The following is a 20,417-nucleotide window of genomic DNA, read 5'->3' as shown; positions in this document are numbered from 1 at the left end:
ATTCATGTTCTCATATGTATATATGAAACTATAAACACATATAATTTATCTGTATCCAAGATTTGAAGAATTGTCAGAATGCAGATGAAATGGCAACAAGGATGTTATCTGTGCAGTTCAGCCACAAATCCCCCAATCTTGTAAATATTGTCAAGATTGTATGTAGAGTAAAAGGGACAGGGTGCAATGCAAACAGTCACTGCTACACTTCATGGGGCTTCTGTCTCATTCAGAACATTGTTCTGCCTGGGACGTCTATTAGTGTAGGAAGGATATAGTTTAAGAGCTTGAATTCCCACCATGCAACCTCTGATGCATATGCTATATTCTCTCAGGACAGGGCTATTTACATGCTCATGAAAAAAATCAGAATATTTAGCAGGATTTGAGATAAGCCATACAAGTTGATTACTTGGTTAAGAATATTTTCCCAAGGACATCAGAAAAAAATACAAATCTCAAAACAATTAAGGGCCATAAAAAGTCAGCTGTATTTATAGTAGAAAATACTAAAGAGCACTTCAATTTTTATGGCACAAGTCTTCATATCATCTGAGTGAGAAACCCTCTGGGGCTCAGGAAATGAAATTGGAAACCTTTAAATTTTACATGAAGTTGCTTGGCCAGGTCACTTAGTAGTTAGAATGCCTGCACTGTATCCTCTGTAGCAGTATTGTTGGATTTAGCAAATAATATATGGCATGATTATACTAAAAACTACTTGTTCATCTGGAATAAATTCAACTGGGCACCCTGTATTTTGTCTGGCAGACTTATGTTGGGGGGTGTAAAATTAAGGGCCAGATTTGGGGCCTAGTTCCAGATGAAGTCTGCTGACCTTCAGCATGCAAAACTTTAGCAAGGTTGTATGTTTCTTCTTAGTTTTTCTTCAGTCTGATTTCTTTACTAAAGACAAGTCATATCATATATCTTTGTGAAGTTCCTTAACATTCTTTTAGGATCTTGTCAGAGTATAAAAATTTCCCCCAATTTAGTGATTATAAAACAAATATTATATAAATATCAAGGATCACCAAGTTTAAAGTTTATGAATAAACCACTCTGATATTAATGAGTCACTTAATGGAAACCTTAGAGGACAAGAAGACAAAAACATCTGTGTGAGAAAATATTTTTTGGTACAAAAATAAGAGTAAAAAGAATACTTTTGATGAACAAAGATATTAATGATCTACCATTAGGGCAACGACTGAAGTGACTTAGCAGCAGCAGCAGCAGCACTAAATTCTATTCTCGAACCAAACAACCAGGTTAAGAAAATACTGCTTTAAAATACCCGCTTTTTATTTATTTTTGAAGTTTTTTTTTTTAATGTGGATCATTTAAAAGTCTTTACTGAATTTGTTACAATATTGCTTCTGTTTTATGTTTCGTTTTTTGGGGGCTGAGACATGTGGGGTTTTAGCTCTTTGACCCATGTAGGATCGAACCTGCATCCCCTACATTGTAAGGTGAAGTCATAACCATTGGGCCACCAGGGAAGCCCCCAAATAACTGCTTTTTAAATAAGAGTTTGCAGGAAATTTTAAGTCCCACACTATTATGGTAAAAGCTTACTTTTAGTTTCTTCAGATAAATGTAGATGCAATTTGAAGAATTAATAAAGCTGAAAACAAGAACGAATAAGGAAAATATTCTAGAGTTGTAACAGAAATGAATGGTGAACTCAGTGGCATTGAATTGAAAGAAAAAAATATGTTTATGAGCAAGCATAACACTGTATGAATTAAATTTGTTGTTGTTTAGTTGCTAAGTCATGTCTGACTCTTTGTGACCCCATGGACTGTAGCCCACCAGACTCCTCTGCCCATGGGATTTCCGAGGCAAGAATACTGGAGTAGGTGGCCATTTCCTCCTCCAGGATGAATGAAGTTAGGCGTAAGAAAATAGAAGGAAATTAAATAGAGATTTAAGTCTGAAAATAATTTGAATGAATCACAAGTGGTAAGCTCTAAGTGGTGACTTATTTTGCATCTACACAGAACCATTCTAGTCCATGAACAAAGTAAGGTTTTCTTCACTGGAATTTCATTATATCAGGTTCACTTTGGAGGCAGGGTTAGAACTGCAAGGGATTCTAAAACCTTCTGTACTATTAAGAATATTCTTCAGATATTTGTAACTATCTTAGAACTAAAACTCAAGCTATGTTTAAAGCAAGAAATTTTTAAAAATCAGCTTTATTTAAAACATACAGTTCAATAAATTTTGATAAATGTATGCACGCATATAACCATTACCACAATCAAGATATAGAACATTACCATCATCCCCAAAGATTCTAAAGCAGGGATTTCTTAATCTGGGGTCCAATGACTTTGGCAAATTATTTTGGAAATCCTCAATGATGGCAAATCTTTATTTTTTGCAGAATGGATCTGGTTTTTAAAAATAGTGGAACACAGTTAAATCTGTTAAAGAAGTTGTAGGAAGTTTACTCTGAATGAAAAATTAAGTTTGACTATAAAATACTGATGCAATTAATTTTAATGAAGTATAAACTCCATTTAGTCATGGTTATTCCTCTTTTATATTTTGTTGGAATCAATATTATATTAAGGATTCTCCCATATAAATTCATGAGAGGTACTGATCTGCAGTTTTCCTCTAGAGTTTGTGGTTTGCACATTAGGGTAAGTTTGACCTTATTTGGCAACCTCCTGCACGTTTTTCTGGAAGATTTTATATAGGGTTACATTATTTCTTTCTGACATGTTTGACAGAATTCACCATCTGGGATTGCTTTTTTGTGGGAAGGTTTTAAAATTATTAATTTAATTTCTTTCATAGATACAGAGTTATTCTGGTTTTCTTTCTTAAGTTTTTGTAATTTGTGTTTTTCAAAAAATTTGTCAATTTCATCTCAGTTGTTGAACTTAGCAAAATATTGCTCATGATATTCTGTTTTATCCTTTTTAATGTCTGAGGGATTTATAGTGCTGTCTTCTTTTTTATTTCTGATACTGGTAATCTGTATCTTCTTTCCTTTTTTTCTTGATAAGTACAGCTAGAGGTTCATCAGTTTTTTTCAAAGTAACATTGATTTTTGCTCTATCTTTTAATCTTTGCTCCTTCTATTTTGGGTTTAATTTGCTCTTCTTTTTCTAGTTTACAAAGGTTACCATCAGAACAAAAATACAAACCTTCCTATATACTAAAAAAATTAAGGACTTCCCTGGTGGTCCATTGGTGGGGAATTTGCCTGCCAGTGCAGGGGACACGGGTTCAGTCCCTGGTCCAGAAGATCCCACATGCCACAGGGCAACTATGTCTGTGTATCACAACTACTGAGCCCATACTCTAGAACCCAGCAGCTGCAACTGCTGAGCCCATGAGCAGCAATTACTGAAACCCACATGCCCAGAGCCCATGGCTCTGCAATAAGAGATGCCACTACAATGAGAAGCCCAAGCACTGCAATGAAGAGTAGCCCCCGTCTATTACAACTAAAGAAAGCCCATGTGCAGCAACGAAGACCCAGCACAGTCAAAAATAAAACAAATATATCTTTAAAAAAGAGAATCTATAGGAAAGAGAAAATCATAATAGGAAAAACAAATATATAAAGGGATTGTAGATCACTTAAATAAACCAGTACAGAGGTTTCTTTTTAAGTAAAAAAATTTATGAAATTGATTATAAATACAACAGCAAAAGGATTAACATGAATATGTAAAATAGGACATCGAAATGATAAAATATAGGTGAAGAAAGTAAGAAAATGTAAAAATTTTTAGAATGTGTTTGAGATTATATAATTACCAGTTTAAAGTAGATACAGTAATGGGTTAACATACTTGAAAACCAAGGTAACCACAAATCAAAAACATACAATAGACTTACAAAAAGCAAAAAGAGAACTCAAGCATAATACAAAAGAAAACCATCAAACACAAAAGGAAAAATAAAAAGAAAAGAATAAAGAAATACAAAATCAACTGGAAAATAAGGTTTAAAATGGACATAAATAAATATATATCAATAATTACCTCAAATGTCAATGGACTAAATGCTCCAGTCAAATGACACAGAGTGGCAGACTGGATAATAAAACAAAAGCCTAAAATATGCTGCCTACAAATGATGCACTTTAGAAAGAAAGATACACACAGAATGAAAGTGAGGGGATAGAAAAAAGATTCTTCAGGCAAGTGGAAATGATAAGAAAGCAGGGGTAGCAGTACTCATATCAGACAAGATAGACTTTAAAACAAAGACCACAGAGAAAGATAAAGACATCATAAAAAGACATTGATAAAAAGATCAATATAAGAAAAGGATATTATACTTACTAAAATATAAGCCCACAATATAGGAGCTCCTAAATACATCAAAGTAATACTAACAGACATAAAGGGAGAAACTGCAAGGAATACAATAATAGGAGACTTTAACATCCCACTGACATCAATGGACAGATTGTCTACACAGAAAATCAATAAGGCACCACAGGTGCCTTAGGTCAGTCTACTAAGGCAAAAGCAAAAATAAACAAGTAGAACCTATTAAAGTTATAAACTTTTCCACAGCAAAGAAAACCATAAACAAAACAGAAAGACAGTCTACAGAATGGGAGAATATATTTGCAAATGATGCAGTTGGCAAGGGCTTAATTTCCAAAATACAAAAATGGCTCATATAGGTCAATATAGTAAAAAAACAAGCAATCACATCAAAAAATGGGCAGAAGATCTAAATAGACATTTCTTCAGAGAAGACATACAGATGGCCAACAGGTATAAGAAAAGATATTCTACACTGTTAATTATTAGACAAATGCAAACCAGAACTACAATGGGATATCACCTCACAATGGTCAGAACGGACATCCAAAAGTTCTACAAATAATAAATGCTGGAGAGAGTGTGGAGAAAAAGGAATCCTCCTACACTGTTGGGAGAAGGCAATGGCAACCCACTCCAGTACTCTTGCCTGGAGAATCCCATGGACGGAGGAGCCTGGTAGGCTGTAGTCCATGGGATCGCTAAGGGTCGGATGTGACTGAGCAACTTCCCTTTCACTTTTCACTTTTGTGCACTGGAGAAGGAAACGGCAACCCACTCCAGTGTTCTTGCCTGGAGAAACCCAGGGATGGAGCAGCCTGGTGGGCTGCCATCTATGGGGTTGCACAGAGTTGGACACGACTGAAGTGACTTAGCAGCAGCAGCAGCAGCAGCCTACACTGTTGGTGAGTATGTAAATTGATGTGGCCACCATGGAGAGTATGGAGGTTCCTTAAAAAACTAAAGATAGAGCTATCACATGATCAAGCAATCCCAGTTCTTGGCATATATCCAGAAAAGATGAAAACTTTAATTCAGAAAGATACAGGCAGCACAGGGTTCACAGCAACACTATTTACAATAACCAAGACATGGAAGCAACCTAAGGATCCATCAACAGATGAATGGACAAAGAAGATGTGGTGTGTGTGTGTGTATACACAAAGACAATGGAATATTACCCATCCATAAAAAATGAAATAATACCACTTGCAGCAACATGGGTGGACCTAGAGATTATCATACTCAGCTAAACAAGTCAGACAGATAAATATACGATACCACTTACATGTGGAATCTAAAAAAAGGATACAAACGAACTAATTTACCAAACAGAAACAGACTCACCTCACAGACATAGAAAGCAAATTAATGGTTAGCTAAAGTGGAAAGGCCAAGAGAAGGATAAATTAGGAGTTTAGGATTAACAGATATATCCTATTATATATAAAATAGATAAACAACAAACAATAAGGTTCTAAAAAATTCAGAATTTTTTAATAACCAAAATGGAAGAGAATCTTTAAAATAACCAAATATGTAGACATATAAAACTGTCTCTCATATATATGTATATAAACTTATATGCTATATCATATATTTTATCTACATAAACTGAATCACTTTGTTATACACCATAAAATAACATAAAATTGTATATGAACTACATTTCAATTAAAAAAAAAAGGGAAAGGGCCCAAATCAATAAAATCAGAAATGAAAAAGAAGAAGTTAAAACTAACACCACAGAAATACAAAGGACAGAGACTGTGATGAACAGCTCTATGCCAATAAAAGGTACAACCTAGAAGAAATGGACAATTTCTTAGAAAGGTACAGTTTCCCAAGACTGAACCAGGAAGAAACAGAAAATATGAACAGACCAATTACCAGTACTGAAATTGAATCAGTAATTAAAAAATTCCCAACAAACAAAAGTCTAGGACCAGATAGCTTAAAACATACTACCAAATATTTAAAGATGACTTAATACCTATACTATTCCCAAAAAATGCAGAGGAAGGAACACTTCTGCAATCTTCTATGAAGCCATCATCACTATGACATGAAACCAGACAAAGATACCACACATAAAAAAGAAAAGTACATGTCACTTTATTCATTCACCAATGAATAAAGATGCAAAAATCCTCAACAAAGTAATACTGGCAAACTGAATCCAACAATACATTAGAAGGATCATCTACCATGATCAAGAGAGATTTATCCTCGGGATGCAAGAATTTTCAAATATCTGCAAATCAATCAATGCGATACACTATATTAACAAGCTGAAGAACAAAAACTATATGATCATCTCAGTAGATGCAGGAAAAACTTCTGATAAAATTCAATGTCCATTTATTATAAAAATTCTCCCAAAGGTAGGCATAGAGAGAATATACTTTGATATAATACAAACTGTATAAATGAGAAACCCATAGCTAACATCATCTTCAATGGTGAAAAGCTGAAAGCATTTCCTGTAAGATCAAGAATAAGACAAGCATGACCAATCTCACCACTGTTATTCAACATAGTTTGGAAGTCCTTGCCACAGCAACCAGAGAAGAAAAATAAAAGGAATCCAAATTGGAAAGGAAGACATAAAACTGTCATTGTTTGCAGATGACATACTATACATAGAAAATCCTAATGAGGCCTTCAGAAAAATACTAGAGCTCACCAATGAATTCAGTAAAGTTCCAGGATACAAAATTAATACACAGAAATCTGCTGCATTTCTATAAACTAACAGTCAAGTATCAGAAGGAGAAATTAAGGAAACAGTCTCACATATCATCACATCAAAAAGAATAAAATACCTAGGAATAAGTTTGCCTGAGAAGTAAAAGACCTGTGCTCTGAAAACTGTAAGATACTGATGAAAGAAACTGAAGACAAAATAAATAGATTGAAAGATATATTGTGTTCTTGGATGGGAAGAATCAACATTGTTAAAATGACTCTACTCCCCAAGGCAATCTATAGATTCAATGCAATTCCTATCAAATGACCAATGACATTTTTCACAGAACTAGAACAAATATTTAAAATTTTGTATGGAAACATAAAAGACCTCAAAGAGCCAAAACAATCTGGAGAAAGAACAGAGCTGGAGGAATCATGCTGCCTGACTTCAAATTATACTACAGAGCTACAGTAATCGAAACAGTGTGGTGTGTGTGTGCTGTGTGTATGCTCAGTTGCTCAGTCATGTCCAACTCTTTGTGACCCAATGCACTATAGTAAGTCAGGCTTCTCTGTCCATGGGATTCACCAGGCAAGAAACTGGAGCAGGTTGTCATTTCCTTCTCCAGGGTATGTTCCCGATCCAGGATTGAACCCATATCTTCTCTGTCAGCAGGAAGATTCTTTACCACTGAGCCACCTGGGAAGCCCAATCAATACAGTATGGCACTGGCACAAAACAGACAAATAGGTCAATGGAACAGGACAGAAAGCCCAGAAACACACCCACACATTTATGTTCAATTATGGTTTTTCCAGTAGTCATGTATGGATGTGAGAGTTGGACTGTAAAGAACACTGAGTGCTGAGGAATTGATGCTTTTGAACTGTGGTGTTGGAGAAGACTCTTGAGAGTCCCTTGGACTGCAAGGAGATCCAACCAGTCCATTCTGAAGGAGATCAGCCCTGGGATTTCTTTGGAAGGAATGATGCTCAAGCTGAAACTCCAGTACTTTGGCCACCTCATGTGAAGAGTTGACTCATTGGAAAAGACTCTGATGCTGGGAGGGATTGGGGGCAGGAGGAGAAGGGGACGACAGAGGATGAGATGGCTGGATGGCATCACTGACTCGATGGACGTGTCTCAGTGAACTCCAGGAGTTGGTGATGGACAGGGAGGCCTGGCGTGCTGTGATTCATGGGGTCGCAAAGAGTCGGACACAACTGAGCAACCGAACTGTACTGAAGCTGTAACTAAGGAGGCAAGAAAATTACAGATACCGAGGGAATATTTCATGCAAAGATGGGCTCAATAAAGGACAGAAATGGTATGGACCTAACAGAAGCAGAAGATATTAAGAAGAGGTGGCAAGAGTACACAGAACTATACAAAAAAGAGCTTCACAACCCAGATAATCAGGATGGTGTGATCACTCACCTAAAGCCAGACATCTTGGAATGGGAAGTCAAGAGGGCTTTAGGAATCATCACTACAAAGCTAGTGGAGGTGATGGAATTCCAGTTGAGCTATTTCAAATCCTAAAAGAGGATGTTGTGAAAGTGCTGTACTCACTATGTCAGCAAATTTGGAAAACTCAGCAGTGGCCATAGGACTGGAAAAAGTCAGTTTTCATTCCAATCCCAAAGAAAGGCAATGCCAAAGAATGCTCAAACTACCGCACAATTGCACTCATCTCACATGCTAGTAAAGTAATGGTCAAAATTCTCCAAGCCTGGCTTCAGCAATACATGAACCGTGAACTTTCAGATTTTCAAGCTGGTTTTAGAAAAGGCAGAGGAACCAGAGATCAAATTGCCAACATCCACTGGATCACTGAAAAAGCAAGAGAGTTCCAGAAAAACATCTATTTCTGCTTTATTGACTATGCCAAAGCCTTTGACTGGGTGGATCACAATAAACTGTAGAAAATTCTGAAAGAGATGGGAATACCAGACCACCTGACCTGCCTCTTGAGAAATCTGTATGCAGGTCAGGAAGCAACAGTTAGAACTGGACATGGAACAACAGACTGCTTCCAAATAGGAAAAGGAGTATGTCAAGGCTGGATATTGTCACCCTGCTTATTTAACTTATATGCAGAGTACATCATGAGAAACGCTGGGCTGGATGAAGCACAAGCTGGAATCAAGATTGCCAGGAGAAATATCAATAACCTCAGATACGCAGATGACACCACCCTTATGGCAGAAAGTGAGGAGGAACTAAAACGCCTCTTGATGAAAGTGAAAGAGGAGGGTGAAAAAGCTGGCTTAAAGCTCAACATTCAGAAAACTAAGATCATGGCATCCGGTCCCATCACTTCATGGGAAATAGATGGGAAAACAGCGGAAACAGTGGCTGACTTTATTTTTGGGGGCTCCAAAATCACTGCAGATGGTGACGGCAGCCATGAAATTAAAAGACACTTACTCCTTGGAAGGAAAGTCATGACCAACCTAGACAGCATATTAAAAAGCAGAGACATTACTTTGCCAACAAAGGTCCATCTAGTCAAGGCTATGGTTTTCCCAGTAGTCATGTACGGATGTGAGAGTTGGACTATAAAGAAAGCTGAGTGCAGAAGAATTGATGCTTTTGAACTGTGGTGTTGGAGAAGACTCTTGAGAGTCCCTTGGACTGCAAGGAGATCCAATCAGTCCATCCTAAAGGAGATCAGTCATGGGTGTTCATTGGAAGGACTGATGTTGAAGCTGAAACTCCAATACTTTGGCCACCTGATGCGGAGAGCTGACTCATTTGAAAAGACCCTGATGCTGGGAAAGATTGAGGGCAGGACGAGAAGGGGACGACAGAGGATGAGATGGCTGGATGGCATCACCGACTCAATGGACATGGGTTTGGGTAAACTCCAGGAGTTGATGATGGACAGGGAGGCCTGGCGTGCTGTGGTTCATGGGGTCGCAAAGAGTCAGACCCAACTGAGCAACTGAACTGATCTGAAACTGAAGGAGGCAAGAATATACAATGGTGAAAAGACAGTCTCTTTAACAAGTTGTGCTGGAAAAAACTGGACAGCTACATAAAAGAATGAAATTAGAACATTCTCTAACATCATATACAAAAGTAAACTCAAAATGAATTAAGCGGTAGGGATTCAAATACATATAATATTATATATAAATGGAGAAGGAAATGGCAACCCACTCCAGTATTCTTGCCTGGAGAATCCCATGGACAGAGGAGCCTGGTGGGCCATAGTCCATGGGGTCACAGAGAGTTGGACATGACTGAAGTGACTAAGCATGCACTATATATAAAATAGATAACCAACAAGGACCTATTGTCAAGCACTATATTCAATACCATGTAATTTATAATGGAAGAGAATGTAAAAAAAATAATAATGATCACTTTGTTGTACATCTAAAACTAACATAACATTGTAAATCAATTACATTTCAATAAAAATTAAAAAAATAAACACCCCCCACCAAAAGTTCTATGAATAATACTATGAATTAAACTGACTGTTTTTGAAAAAAATAGAAAAAAAAACCTTCAAAATGGATTAAAGACCTAAACATAAGACCAGATACTATAAAACTCCTAGAAGAAAATATCAATAGAACACTCTTTGACATAATTGCAGCAATATTTTTTTGGATCCATCTCCTAAAGTAAAGGAAATAAAAGCAAAAATAAACACATGTGAGCTAATTACACTTAAAAGCTTTTACACAGCTAGGGAAACCACTGACAAAACAGAAGAACAACCTACTGAATAGAAAGATATTTGCAGATGACACAACTGATAAGGGATTATACACACTGAAAAGTTCAGGAGTAAAGGAATATGATGTATGCAACATATCCTCAACTGCTGAAAGAAAAATATTCATATAATAAGGAGAAAATGATAAAGAAAAAGTGGCAAAATGTTAACAAGTGATGAATCTCAGTAAAGGGTACGTGAAAGTTTCTACTTTTTCCTACAGTTTTTTATGTTCATATTTTTTTCTTTTGTTTTTTCAAATAAAATTTAAAAATTATTTTTTCCAATCTGATAGGTTAAGAAATGTTGTTTTAATGTATTTTTTTTTAGTTATGTGTAATGGTATCTTTTCATGTTTATTTTACATTTAGTATTTTTATACATTGCTTATTCATATCCTTTGCCTATTTTTCTGTTGTGTTTTTTTAATGGTTTTTCTCTTTCACTTTGTATGAGTCTTATAAGAATTCGTGTTTCTTCTGTCATGTATGCTCCAAATAGGTTTTCAGAGTTGGCATTATTTAATTTAGTTTAAGGTGCTTTTTGCTTGTTACTGTTGTTATGAACAATAATATTTAACTTTTATGCAGTCAAATTTATCAGGCTTCTGGGTTATATCCTGCCTGCTGCTGCTAAGTTGCTTCAGTCGTGTCCGACTCTGTGTGACCCCAGGCCCACCAGGCTCCCCTGTCCCTGGGATTCTCCAGGCAAGAACACTGGAGTAGGGTGCCATTGCCTTCTCCAATGCATGAAAGTGAAAAGTGAAAGTGAAGTCACTCAGTCGTGTCTGACTTTTAGTGACCCCGTGGACTGCTGCCCACCAGCCTAGAAAGTCCATTTTTACCCTAAGCCTAGTAATGTTTTCTTCTAGTACTTTTAGAATTTAAATTTTTGGGTTTATTTATCCATTGAGAATTCCATCTGTTTAAAGAGTTTATTTCCCCTCCCCAAATAACCAGTTTTACTAATGACATATATTTAACAATTTTACCTTCCTCCACTGACTTGATCAAACCAGTCAATCCTAAAGGAAATCAGACCTGAATAATCATTGGAAGGACTGATACTGAAGCTGAAGTTCCAATACTTTGACCACCTGATGCAAAGAACTGACTCCTTGGAAAAGACCCTGATGCTGGGAATGATTGAAGGCAGAAGGAGAAGGGGACGACAGAGGATAAGGTGGCTGGGTGGCATCACCGACTTGATGGACATGAGTTTGAGCAAGCTTGAGGCATGCTGCAGTCAGGGAAGCCTGGCATGCTGCAGTCCATGTGGTCGCAAAGAGTCGGACATGACTGAGCCACTGAACTGAACCACTGATTTGAAAACCACTATTTTTGGACTCAGAGCTACACTGATTTGCTCTGTCTTTAGTTTCAAAATGTTTTCATATTTCTTAAAGACAGTGATTCTAATATTAAATTTTAGAAACTTCCTGGATGTTCTAGCATAAATAGTTTTCCCTTGGTATCTAAGGAAGATTGGTCCCAGGACTTTTCCCTATTCCACCTCCTTCATGTCCCCAGGATACCAAAATTCCTAGATGCTCAAGACTCATATAAAATGGCATAGTATTTACATGTAACTTACACACATCCTCCCATATATTTAAGAACTCTAGATTAATTATAATACCTAATAAGACTCTTGAAAGTCCCTTGGACTGCAAGGAGATCCAACCAGTCCATTCTAAAGGAGATCAGCCCTGGGTGTTCTTTGGAAGGAATGATGCTAAAGCTGAAACTCCAGTACTTTGGCCACCTCATGTGAAGAGTTGACTCATTGGAAAAGACTCTGATGCTGGGAGGGATTGGGGGCAGGAGGAAAAGGGGACGACAGAGGATGAGATGGCTGGATGGCATCACGGACTTGATGGACGTGAGTTTGAGTGAACTCTGGGAGTTGGTGATGGACGGGAGGCCTGGTATGCTGCGATTCATGGGGTTGCAGTTGGACACAACTGAGCGACTGAACTGAACTGAACTGAATATAATGTAAATGATATGTGAATAGTTGCCAGCACCTGACAAATTCAAATGTTACCTTTCAGAACTTTATTAAATTTTTTTTCATATTTTTGATCCACGATTGGTTCAATCTGTGAATGCAGAACCAGCAAATACGGAAGGCCAACTGTGTGTGTGTACATACGTATGTGTGTGTGTATATCCTCCTTCCTATACGGTCCCTGCCTTTGCATTTCATGATGCCCATGCTGGTTTTCCTCCTCTATCTATTCTAGTTATTCCCAGTTTTATTTGCCAATTGCTTTTTCACTAATCATCCTTCAATATTGGAAAAACTTGAGAGCTTTTCTCTCCTCCTACTAGGTGATCACATTGGCATTGATTTTTTTAACCTTGTTTATGATGCTTTTTGTTATAAAAGTTTTAAATTTATATACAATCAAACTTATCAGCCTTTTCTTTTATGGCTTCAGGGTTATATCCTGCCTAAAAAGGGCTAAGACACATTTTAATTATTATATCTTCATTACTATGTTGTTGTGTTGTTGTGCTTAATCACTCAATCGTGTCTGATTCTTGTGACCCCACAGATTGTAGCCTGCCAGGCTCCTCTGTCCATGGGACCCTTCAGGCAAGAATAATGGAGTGGGTTGCCACTTCCTTCTCCAGGGGTCTTCCCAACCCAGGAATCGAACCCAGTTCTCCTGCATTGCAGGCATTACTATGTTGATAACTACTAAATTTTAATCTCAGCCTAACCTCTTTGCCAAGATACAGACTTACATAAACAGTTACTTGCTCAGTATCTCTATGTAGATATTTCACAGGTGTCTCAAACTGAATATATCTAAAATGGAACCCATGGTTTTTCCTCCTCAAGCTGTTCCCCTTTCCATTACATCTGTAGTAGATTCCCAGAAATGGGATTGCCAAGACAAAGAGCATGAGCAAAATGTGTGTAATTTTGATTTACGGCCCAATTTCCTTTCAGAAGGGTTATATAAGTTTATACTTATGCTAGCAATTAGCTATTTCTCCATGTTCTTGTTAACAGGGTATGTAACCAAACTTCTGGATATTTGTAATCTGGTAGATTACAGATTTGTAATCTGATAGATAAAAAATAGTACTTTGGTGTAGTTTTAATTCATGTTTCAGTTATTATGAATAAACCTGAGCAGATTTTCATGTTTAAGGGCAATCTGAACTTCTTGTTTACTACCCATTTTTAGGTCACTGGCCTAGGTTATTGACCAATAAGGAGCTCTTGATGTATTAAGGAGATATCAGTTGTAATATGAGATGCAAATGTTTTCCCTTAGTCTTTAATTTTTTGTCTCATTATTGTTTTACCATGCAAAATTTTTAAATATTTATATAGTCAAATCTATCAATATTTTCTTCTATGCTTTCTGGGTTAGTCAATTAGAAAGGCCTCTTCAAGATTATAAAGGAATTGTTTTGTGTCATCTTCTACTATTTTCATGGTTTCACTTTGTATTTTTTAAATCTTGGATCCATTCACTGGACGTTATCCTGTTGAATAGAAGAGTGAGACTAAAGAATAAAATGGACATGCCATTCCTTTGCTTAAAATCCTTTAATGGTTTTCTACTGGTCTTAAGATCAAATTTCAAATTCTTAACACAGTCTATTAACTCCAATGTGATCTGGCCCTGTTTCTTCTGTAAAATCATTATGTAACATTCTTTATTGCTCTCTGGATCTCACTGGGTTTCTTTCAGTTCCTGAAACTTGTTATGCTTTTTCATGTCTCAGAATCTTGGATGAACTGTTCCAGAACCAAAGTTAAATCTCTCTGTAATACATTGTTAAATTACCCAGGGCTTCTTTGTAGCACTCATTAACTCTAATTATTTATGTAATTATGAATTCAGTAGCTGTCTTCTGTGCCAGATTATAATTCTCCACTAGAACAGACACTCTAGGCCATCTTGTTCAGTACTGTAGCTTCTGTTCCCAAGCACAGTGGTGGAAGTATAGTAGCTTCACAGATATTTATTAAATGAATGAATAAATGAAAAATAACAGGTTTAATAAATTCTTTGGTAACATCTAATTTCATTTTTCTGATTATTAGGTCACCAAATAATCTGATATACTATATTGTTCTCCTAACAAATACATTGTGGATGCATTCAAACCACCAAGTACAACTCACCTCTTGAAAATTATGTTGAGTGAACTTGTCTGCTATCCTTAGCAACTCACGACATGAATGTGTGTCAGCAAAAGCCCGAATGCCCAGGCAGTTTGAAGGATCTAATTGTCTCTTCAGGAATTCACAACAGGCTTCTTGTATTTCTGCCAGCTGGAGGAGGCAAGCAGCTGGCAGGAGGGTCTGAACATTGCCCTCTTCCACAGTTATCTGGGAGGTATATGCAAAGTCTATCAGTAGTTCCATAGCCCTCTCATCTATGTCTCGGATCACTACTTCCGTCTGACGGCTCTCTGCCAATTCTCCTGTAAACATAGCTCGGAAGTAGGGACTACAGGCTGACAAAATGACTCGATGGGCATATATCTTCTTAGCGCCCACAACTAGCACCACATCGCATAGCTCCCGGTGTTTTCTCAGAAGGTTAATCACTTCCAAGGTTTGTCGAGGGTGCTTGTCTGAGATATAGGGCATGCGGGCTGGTTGGGGAACCCCTTCTGGCAATTTGTTGGGGTCTCCAAGGGTGCAGCGGCTTGTTACATCCATTCCAGTCTCTCCTGGCCGAATGTTGGTACACCTGCAGGAATGGGGGTAGGAGAGAGAAAAGAAGATGGCAATATTTTTAGAAGCTCATTCCAGCATTTCATTTGTATTTCATATGTAGAGATTCAGGTGTTAATTTAGTAAGTAAATGCCACAACAAATTATTGACAAATAATTAGAACTAAAATATTTGGATTTTCATAACCATCACACTGTATCAACATGGAGAAAAAAAGAGAATCTGTGCCGCTCAGTTAAGATGGTAACTATGTTTTTGACAAATATTTACTTTTTTTTTTTTTTTTACTATTTTTTATAGTTTACAAAGCATTTAGCTATGGACTAAGGAAAATTCAAAGGAATATAAAGAGGCAATCAGGAAACCTAATTATCTAGAACAAGGAGATATACATGAATAGCCAGAAAGAGGGTAACCAGGATAAAAAATGTGATTCAGAAAGGCAAAAATCTATGAAATATTTGTTTATACTGGAACGTATACCTGACTGGCATAAGCTCTCAGTTATTACAAGGGTATGTATTTGTGTGTGTGTGTGAAGTAGGAATATTACATGGGGTTTTTCCAGAGTTTAGGTGAAATATGCAGCACACATGCTTCAGATCACTATACTTCTGTTCCTGATTCTATACTTGCTAGGCAGTCTTCTGATGTACAATTCTTTCAAAGGTATCATGTTATTTAAAAGGGAGGTAGGTGACTCCAGTGTCCTGATGACTGGGTTTTAGGTCAGCCTAAAGTTAGTCTCAGAAACTAATCATCTATGACTGTACTGAGATAATGTAATATCTGGTCCACAAGGGACAGTGTTTTTTAGTTTACTACCTCTAAAGCTGTAGCACCAACAAGACCTACAATATAATAAAACACTAGAGTGTTAAGAGAATCCCCTGGGAAGGAAAGGAGACTCTAAAAGAACATTTTAGGAAGAAGAAACTACATTCAGTTCTTTGCAATCTGTTTTTCCAAAGCACTTATAAATTTAATCTATGCTTGGCCTGAGCCTACAGGTAAATGTATTCTACAGTACAAACTATTCATAATACCTGACATCTGGCAGAAACAGCACTATTTATGCCTGACAATTTAAAACTGAAACTGAAAGCTGAGCAGTTAAAAAATAATTTTTACCACCCACATAAACAACCAAAAGAGCCTTTAGCCACAGTACTTTATTGGTGTCGTTTGTAGTAGATGCTGAAAGAATAAATCAAGAGGTTAACAGTGGTGCACTCCAGCTTTAAAAAAGAACCACCATTAAAGACAAGACCAATTCAAAAATTCCCATTATAACACTGACACTGTATGTTGAAATTAAAGAGTTTTTGTTGCAATCTTAATTATGTACACAAAGATGGTACTGTTGAACCCAGATATAAACAATTTTTATTTCACCCAAGTACATGGAAGCTAATTTCTACATATCTACTTAAGTTCTGTTTTCTATGCTCTCTATACACATTCTTGAGAGGTACATTTAATCTCATGGTTTCCATCGCCCGTATACAAATGACTAAAGGATTCTTAACTCCTACCTGGGTAAGTTCTGAATTCAGATCCATATGGATGTCCCCAAATCACTCAAACTCAATATATCTCAAATACTAAAACTGATTCCTTGACTCCTTGACTACTTTCACCCAAGTACATGTCTCCTCTAGTCTTCCCAGATCAATTAAAGATAATTTCATTGTTCTACAAACATTTTGGAGCCCTTTTCCTTCCACATACCCTCAAATGCAACCCATCAGCCAATTCTGACATCCAAATACCTAGAATCCAACTATTTCTCTTCATTTTCCACTAGTCTCATCCTAATTCCTGATCCCTGGGTTGGGAAGATCCTCTGGAGAAGGAAACAGCAACATACTCTAGTATTCTTGCCTGGGAAATCCCATAGACAGAGGAGCGTGGTGGGCTACCGTCCATGGGTTTGCAAAAAGCTGGGCACAAATGAGCAACTGAACACACACCCTAATTCAGGCTATCTTCACACTTCTTTATATGGTAATAGCTGTCTAAGTGATCTGCTTGTTTTCACCTTTGCTGATTTATATTCTCTTCTCTAAACAACCAAAACAATCCTTTAGAAAATTCATATTGTACCATTTCTCTGCTCAAAATCTTTTAAACACTCATAGTAAAAAACAAAGCCTGTAGAGCTTACGAACTTCTGTATGAGTCCTCCCCAAGCTAACTCTCTGAATTCATCTTTCATTCTCCCCTTGCTCATGGTTCTCTAGTCACACAGACTTCCTTGCTGTTTCTGGGACATGCCAAGGCCTTTCTTGCTTCAGAGCCTTAGTTCTTCTTCCTGAAAGGTTCCTCCCCAAATATCCGCAGAGCTCATTCCCTTATTTCTTTCAGATCTCTGTTCATATGTCAACTTATCAGACCACCTTACACGAGAAAGCATCTCTTACTTCTACTATCCTGTACCCTTTACTGTGCTCAATTTTTCTTCTTAAATAATTATTTCCTGATAAAATGTATTGGCTTTCTCTCCCAAACAGAGCATAAGCTCCATGAAAACAAAGCCATTGTTCTCTTTTGCTCAATGCTATACCTCAACACCTGGATTTAGTACTCATTAAATAGTTGTCAAATGAATTAAACTGCTCTTCCTGCCAAAATAACTATACCCTCCAAACTTTCTTGTCTAGTTCCCCTGAAAGAATGCCTAGTCTGTAGCCAGGCAAACATAGACTCAAATCTTAGTTCCATCATTTACAAGGTATAATCTTGGGCAAATTGTTCAACTTCTCTGATCCTCAAGTTCATCATTTGTAACGCGGGAATAATGTACACTTACCTCACAAGGAAAGTGACAGTGTTGGAATTTGTCTAAATGTATTAATAGGTACCAGGTACTCTGACTCCAAGGGCTTCCCTTGTGGCTCAGCTGGTAAAGAATCCGGCTGCAATGCGGGAGACCTGGGTTTGATCCCTGGGTTGGGAAGATCCCCTGGAGAAGGGAAAGGCTACCCACTCCAGTATCCTGGCCTAGAGAATTCCATGGACTGCATAGTCCGAGGGGTCAAAAAGAGTCAGACACCACTGAATGACTTTCATTTTCACTGACTCCAAAGTCAGTGCTTTATCCTGAACTTTTTTGGTCAATTGGATGGAGCATTTGAAATGGAAATGATCTTGGCAATCTGGTTTACATGACTGTTGTTCTTAGAGGGGAGAAAAAGCAGCATGCTGCCACATGCTGGAGTACGCTGCTCTTTTAGGAGCAAGAACAGGGATTACCAAGACTGTAAGAGGTACCTCATTGTAAATCTTCTGAGAAGTTATATTTAATTCTAGAAGTTATAGTTAATTCTATACATTGTTATTTCTTCTGTGGTTCTGCTATTTGTTTTTGTAAATGTTTACTTAAAAAAAAAAACAAAAAAACTGCTCAGCCCGCATCCTGCATCATTCTCATCACCTCCAAAAAGTTCTACTGGCAAAAGTGCTCCCCACCCTCAACACTCGCCATACATACCTGTACGTTTTTCTGGGCAACTATGAAGGGAAATTATAATAAGCATCCTAGAAATGGATTGCATTCACACCTTGTCACATCTATATTTATATCTTTGTTTGGATTCTGATGGATTAAGTATTCTAATGATTTGAGGGGTGGGTGATAAACTGAAGCGTGAACTGCTCCCCTAAAGAGGAAAGTACCCTAAGAAAGCTTTTTTTAAAACCATTTTTTAAAAATTGAAATATAATTAATTTACAATGTTGTGTTAGTTTCAGGTATAGAGCAATGTGGGCTTCCCTGGTGCCTCAGACAGGAGACCAGGATTTGATCCCTGGGTAGGGAAGATCCCCTGGAGAAGGAAATGGCAACCCACTCCAGTATTCTTGACTGGAGAATCATATGGACAGAGGAGCCTGGTGGGCTACAGTCCATAGGCTCGCAGAGAGTCATACAGGACTGAGCGACTAACACACACACAGCAAGGTGATTCAGTTGTACATACACACTCATGTACATGCATTTGCAGATTTACATACCTATATGTTCTTTTTCAGATTAGTTTCCATTATAGTTTATTATGTGCTATACAGTAGGTCCTTGCTGCTTATTTTAAATATAGTTAAGTGTATGTGTTTATCTTCTAAACTTCTAATTTGTACCTCTCCCCCCATGCCCCCATCCCTGGTTATCCTCTTTGGTAACCATAAATTTGTTTTCTATGTCTGTGAGTCAATTTCTGTTTTATAAGTAAATTCATATGTATCTTTTTTTTTTTTTTTAGGAAAGCCTTTAATTAAAGGTTTGGGGGAGCAAGCCTGACTGTCCAAGTGAAAATTCATCTAGAGAAACCAGACGATCTCAAACTATTTAATTTCTCAATCTGTGGATTTCTATCCCAATAGTGAATGAAGGATAATACAATAAATATATGTATAATATATTAAATAAAGCAATTGAACTCAAATAGTATTTTTATTAACCTAATTTGCAAGACTAATCTACATATGTCTTAAGGTTGAAGAAGCTAAGTGGAAGGATTTTTCTGGATTCTATCCAGTTAACAAACTATGGAGACCAAACAGAGCTTTTGCCTTCTCCCACAAAAGGACTGCTAATTCTAAGAAAGAGTTAGTCTTTCTAAAACCAAAAGGGTATAAAATTTGCCAATAAGTTTAGCAGACTTTGTATTCACTAAACACTTATGAAAAGCAGAACTTCAAGATAAAGTCTGTAAATGGCATGCTGCTGCTGCTGCTGCTAAGTCGCTTTAGTCATGTCCGACTCTGTGTGACCCCATAGACGGCAGCCCACCAGGCTCCCCCATCCCTGGGATTCTCCAGGCAAGAACCCTGGAGCGGGTTGCCATTTCCTTCTCCAATGCATGAAAGTGAAAAGTGAAAGGGAAGTCGAGCAGTCGTGTCCGACTCTTAGCGACCCCATGGACTGCAGCCTACCAGGCTCCTCCATCCATGGGATTTTCCAGGCAAGAGTACTGGAGT

General features: G+C 37.3%; 1 protein-coding gene across 7 annotated transcripts in view; it reads right to left on the bottom strand.

Moving 5' to 3' along the window:
* Window positions 1-20,417, bottom strand: part of KLHL20 (kelch like family member 20) — a 71,025-nt gene that overhangs the window by 23,827 nt on the left and 26,781 nt on the right. For all 7 annotated transcript variants that reach the window (XM_061383249.1, XM_061383246.1, XM_061383243.1 and 4 more), the window contains one exon: window positions 14,882-15,455. In XM_061383249.1, coding sequence (XP_061239233.1) covers window positions 14,882-15,455 — 574 coding nt within the window. The remainder of the gene's footprint in view (window positions 1-14,881; window positions 15,456-20,417) is intronic.

This window comes from Bos javanicus, chromosome 16 (genome assembly GCF_032452875.1).
Source record: "Bos javanicus breed banteng chromosome 16, ARS-OSU_banteng_1.0, whole genome shotgun sequence".
Taxonomy (NCBI): Eukaryota; Metazoa; Chordata; class Mammalia; order Artiodactyla; family Bovidae; genus Bos; species Bos javanicus.
This window is presented reverse-complemented; position numbering and strand designations above follow the sequence as displayed.